The 3,194-nt window shown below is 50.5% G+C and overlaps 1 protein-coding gene across 1 annotated transcript; it reads left to right on the top strand.

Annotated features, from left to right (window-relative positions):
- Window positions 1-419: 419 nt before the first annotated feature.
- LOC130507559 (uncharacterized) lies at window positions 420-1,292 on the top strand. The gene has a single exon (XM_057002261.1). The coding sequence runs from the start codon at window positions 420-422 to the stop codon at window positions 1,290-1,292; it is 873 nt and encodes a 290-aa protein (XP_056858241.1).
- The last annotated feature ends 1,902 nt before the right edge of the window (window positions 1,293-3,194 follow it).

Here is a 3,194-nt window from a genome sequence, read left to right on the forward strand (position 1 = left end):
ACATAGCTCGCTTCAAACTGGCGAAGGTAGTTATTCCTGAGTGCAACGCTGATACGGCTATCTCAGCCTTCAAGAGGGGTCTACTTCCAGAGGGAGACCTTTACAAGGAGCTGATCAAATACAAGTGCAGAATTATGGAAGACGTGCTGTCTCGTGCTTGAGCTCAAGTAAGATGGGAAGAAGATGTCGCTAGTAGGGCTAAAGCCGGTCCGAAGTATGATCAGAAGTCATCAAAGCCTACAAGGAGTGACCGCGGCGAGCCTTCTCACTCTAAGTCCGCTAGGGAGAATAGTAACCCGAATAGGGGCAGGAATCAGCATCGACCTTTGCCTAGATCCGAAGGGATGATGGTGTCTACTTAGCCTGACATCTCCCATCTTGCGATATCCAAACCGGAGCTGATCGGTGTCTTACGACAAATGGGTCCTCAAGTCAAGTGGCCTCCTAAGAAGAAGGCCACGGAGGCTAACCGAAATCCCAAGCAATGGTGCGAGTTCCATACTGATCATGGTCATACTACGGAGGATTGCATAGCCCTAAAGATGGAATTCGCCGAGCTCCTCAAGAAAGGCTACCTACAAGAGTTCCTCTCGGATAAAGCCAAGAACCTTCTAAATAAAGAAGGTCCCGGTCTCCCTATCGAGGCAGCTCCCGCGTTGCCACCACAGCAAGACCGGGTGATCCATGTCATCACAGGCGGATCAGAGGTAAGCGGAATTAGCAGTGCCGCAGCCAAGAAAAGTACTCGCAATGCCAGGAACGGCCAAGAGGCCGAGGGTCCCAAGCGCCTACTCCTTGGAACAAATGAGATCAGTTTCACTGCAAGGGAGCAGGAGAAGGTCCTCACCCCTCATCATGACGCTCTCGTCATTTCACTTACCATAGCAAACTGCTTGGTCAAGCGGATACTAGTAGATAATGGGAGCTCCAGCAACATAATCTTCTATTCGGCCTTCGCCGACCTGGGTTTGGAACCTACAGCTCTAACCAGAAAGGCAACTCCCCTCGTAGGCTTCAGTGGAGAAGTCAAACAAACCTTGGGAGAGGTCCTTCTTCCTGTGTATGCCGAAGGGGTAAACCAAGCCACGAAGTTCCTGGTCGTCGACTACCCCTCATCATACAACGTGATATTGGGAAGGCCTTGGATCCATGACATGGGAGCCGTACCTTCAACTTTGCACCAGCTGGTCAAGTTCCCAACCCCTTGGGGCATCAGAGCGGTCAAGGGGGATCAAGAGAATGCTAGGTCTTGCTATCAGACTACCCTTAGAGGAAAGACTCAGGTCTTATAGCAATTACAGAAGAAGCTTCCGGCCCCACACACCGAAGAGCTGGAAGTGGAAGAAATGGATGAGGTCCCGCTCACGGAAGGGAACTCGAGTCGAAAATTAAAGATAGGCTCCGAGCTTCCGGAAAGCTTGAGAAGGAGACTGATCAATTTCTTAAGATCCAACTCCGATTGCTTTGCCTGGTCTCACGAAGACATGCATGGAATTGATCCCGATGTTATCATGCATCAGCTCAAGGTAGATCCAATGCATCCTCCTGTCAGACAGAAGAAGAGAAAATTCGCTCCTGAAAGGGATGAGATAATCAACGAAGAGGTCAAGAACCTACTAGATGCTAAATTCATACGAGAGGTGCAATACCCGGAATGGCTAGCCAATGTGGTGGTCGTCAGGAAGAAGAATGGGAAGTGGAGAGTCTGTATCGATTTCACGGACCTTAATAAGTCTTGTCCTAAAGATCCTTTCCCTCTGCCTCACATCGACAAGCTGGTCGACGCAACGGCTGGTCACGAGCTGATGAGCTTCATGGATGCGTTCTCTGGATATAACCAGATCCTAATGCACCCTGACGATCAAGAGAAGACCTCATTCATGACCTCAAGGGGTATCTACTGTTACAAGGTTATGCCTTTCGGATTGAAGAGCGCCGGCTCGACCTACCAAAGGCTTGTCAACATGATGTTCGCCGACCAGATAGGGCAGACCATGGAAGTCTACATTGATGACATGTTGGTGAAGTCCTTAGACGCCGAAGACCATATCTCACACCTTCAACAAGCCTTCACCACTCTCAGGAGGTACAATATGAAGCTAAACCCTTCAAAGTGCTCGTTCGGAGTAAGCTCTGGAAAGTTCCTAGGGTACATAGTCACTCACAGGGGCATTGAAGCTAACCCAGAGCAGGTGAGAGCGATCCAGGTGATACCTTCCCCTCGCAACATCAAGGAGGTGCAAAGACTGACAGGACGGATGGCCGCCTTGAGCAGATTCATCTCCAGGCTATCCGACAAGTCGCACGCCTTCTTCGAAACCCTGAAGGACCCCAAGGACTTCCAATGGAACGAGAAATGTGAGCAAGCCCTGTCCGATCTCAAGGCCTATCTCACTACTCCACCTCTCCTCTCAAAACCTTTGGAAGGTGAGGTCCTGCTGCTCTATCTGGCGGTATCGGAACACACAGTCAGTGCGGTCCTATTAAGGGAAGAAGGAAGAAAACAGCATCCTATCTACTACGTGAGCAAATCTTTACTAGACACAGAGACCCGCTACAGTCACCTCGAGAAGCTGGCCCTTGCTTTAGTTAATGCTGCCCGAAAGCTACGTCCCTACTTCCAGGCTCATCAAATCGTGGTAGTCACCTCCTTCCCCATCAAGGCTGTTCTGCGTAAGCCAGAAGTGTCTGGACGACTAGCAAAATGGGCTATAGAGCTGGGGGAATACGACGTGATCTTCCGGCCTGCAACAGCCATCAAATCGCAAGTCCTGGCAGATTTCGTAGCTGAATTCTCTCCTGCCATGTTTCCAGCCCTGGAACAAGAGGTAAAGCTTCGTGATAGCGAAGGGGAGAAAGGCGAATGGACACTGTACGTTGATGGGTCTAGTAACGTAAGGGGCGCAGGCGGGGATTGGTCCTAACTTCCCCCACGGGGGAATCAGCCTCAAGGGCCGTACGTTGCAACGAACAACGAAGCTGAGTATGAAGCTCTAATAGCAGGGCTGACACTCGCCAAGCAGATGGGGGTGGAAGATATCCAGGTCTTCAGCGACTCACAACTGATTATAAGCCAAGTCCAAGGAGACTATCAAGCGAAAGATCCGAGCATGATCAGATACCTATCCGTGGCTAAGCAACTACTCGACAGGTTCCGACATTGTAAGCTCATCCGAATCCCTAGGGAGCATAAC

The sequence above is a fragment of the Raphanus sativus genome, unplaced genomic scaffold (genome assembly GCF_000801105.2).
Source record: "Raphanus sativus cultivar WK10039 unplaced genomic scaffold, ASM80110v3 Scaffold4787, whole genome shotgun sequence".
Classification (NCBI taxonomy): domain Eukaryota; kingdom Viridiplantae; phylum Streptophyta; class Magnoliopsida; order Brassicales; family Brassicaceae; genus Raphanus; species Raphanus sativus.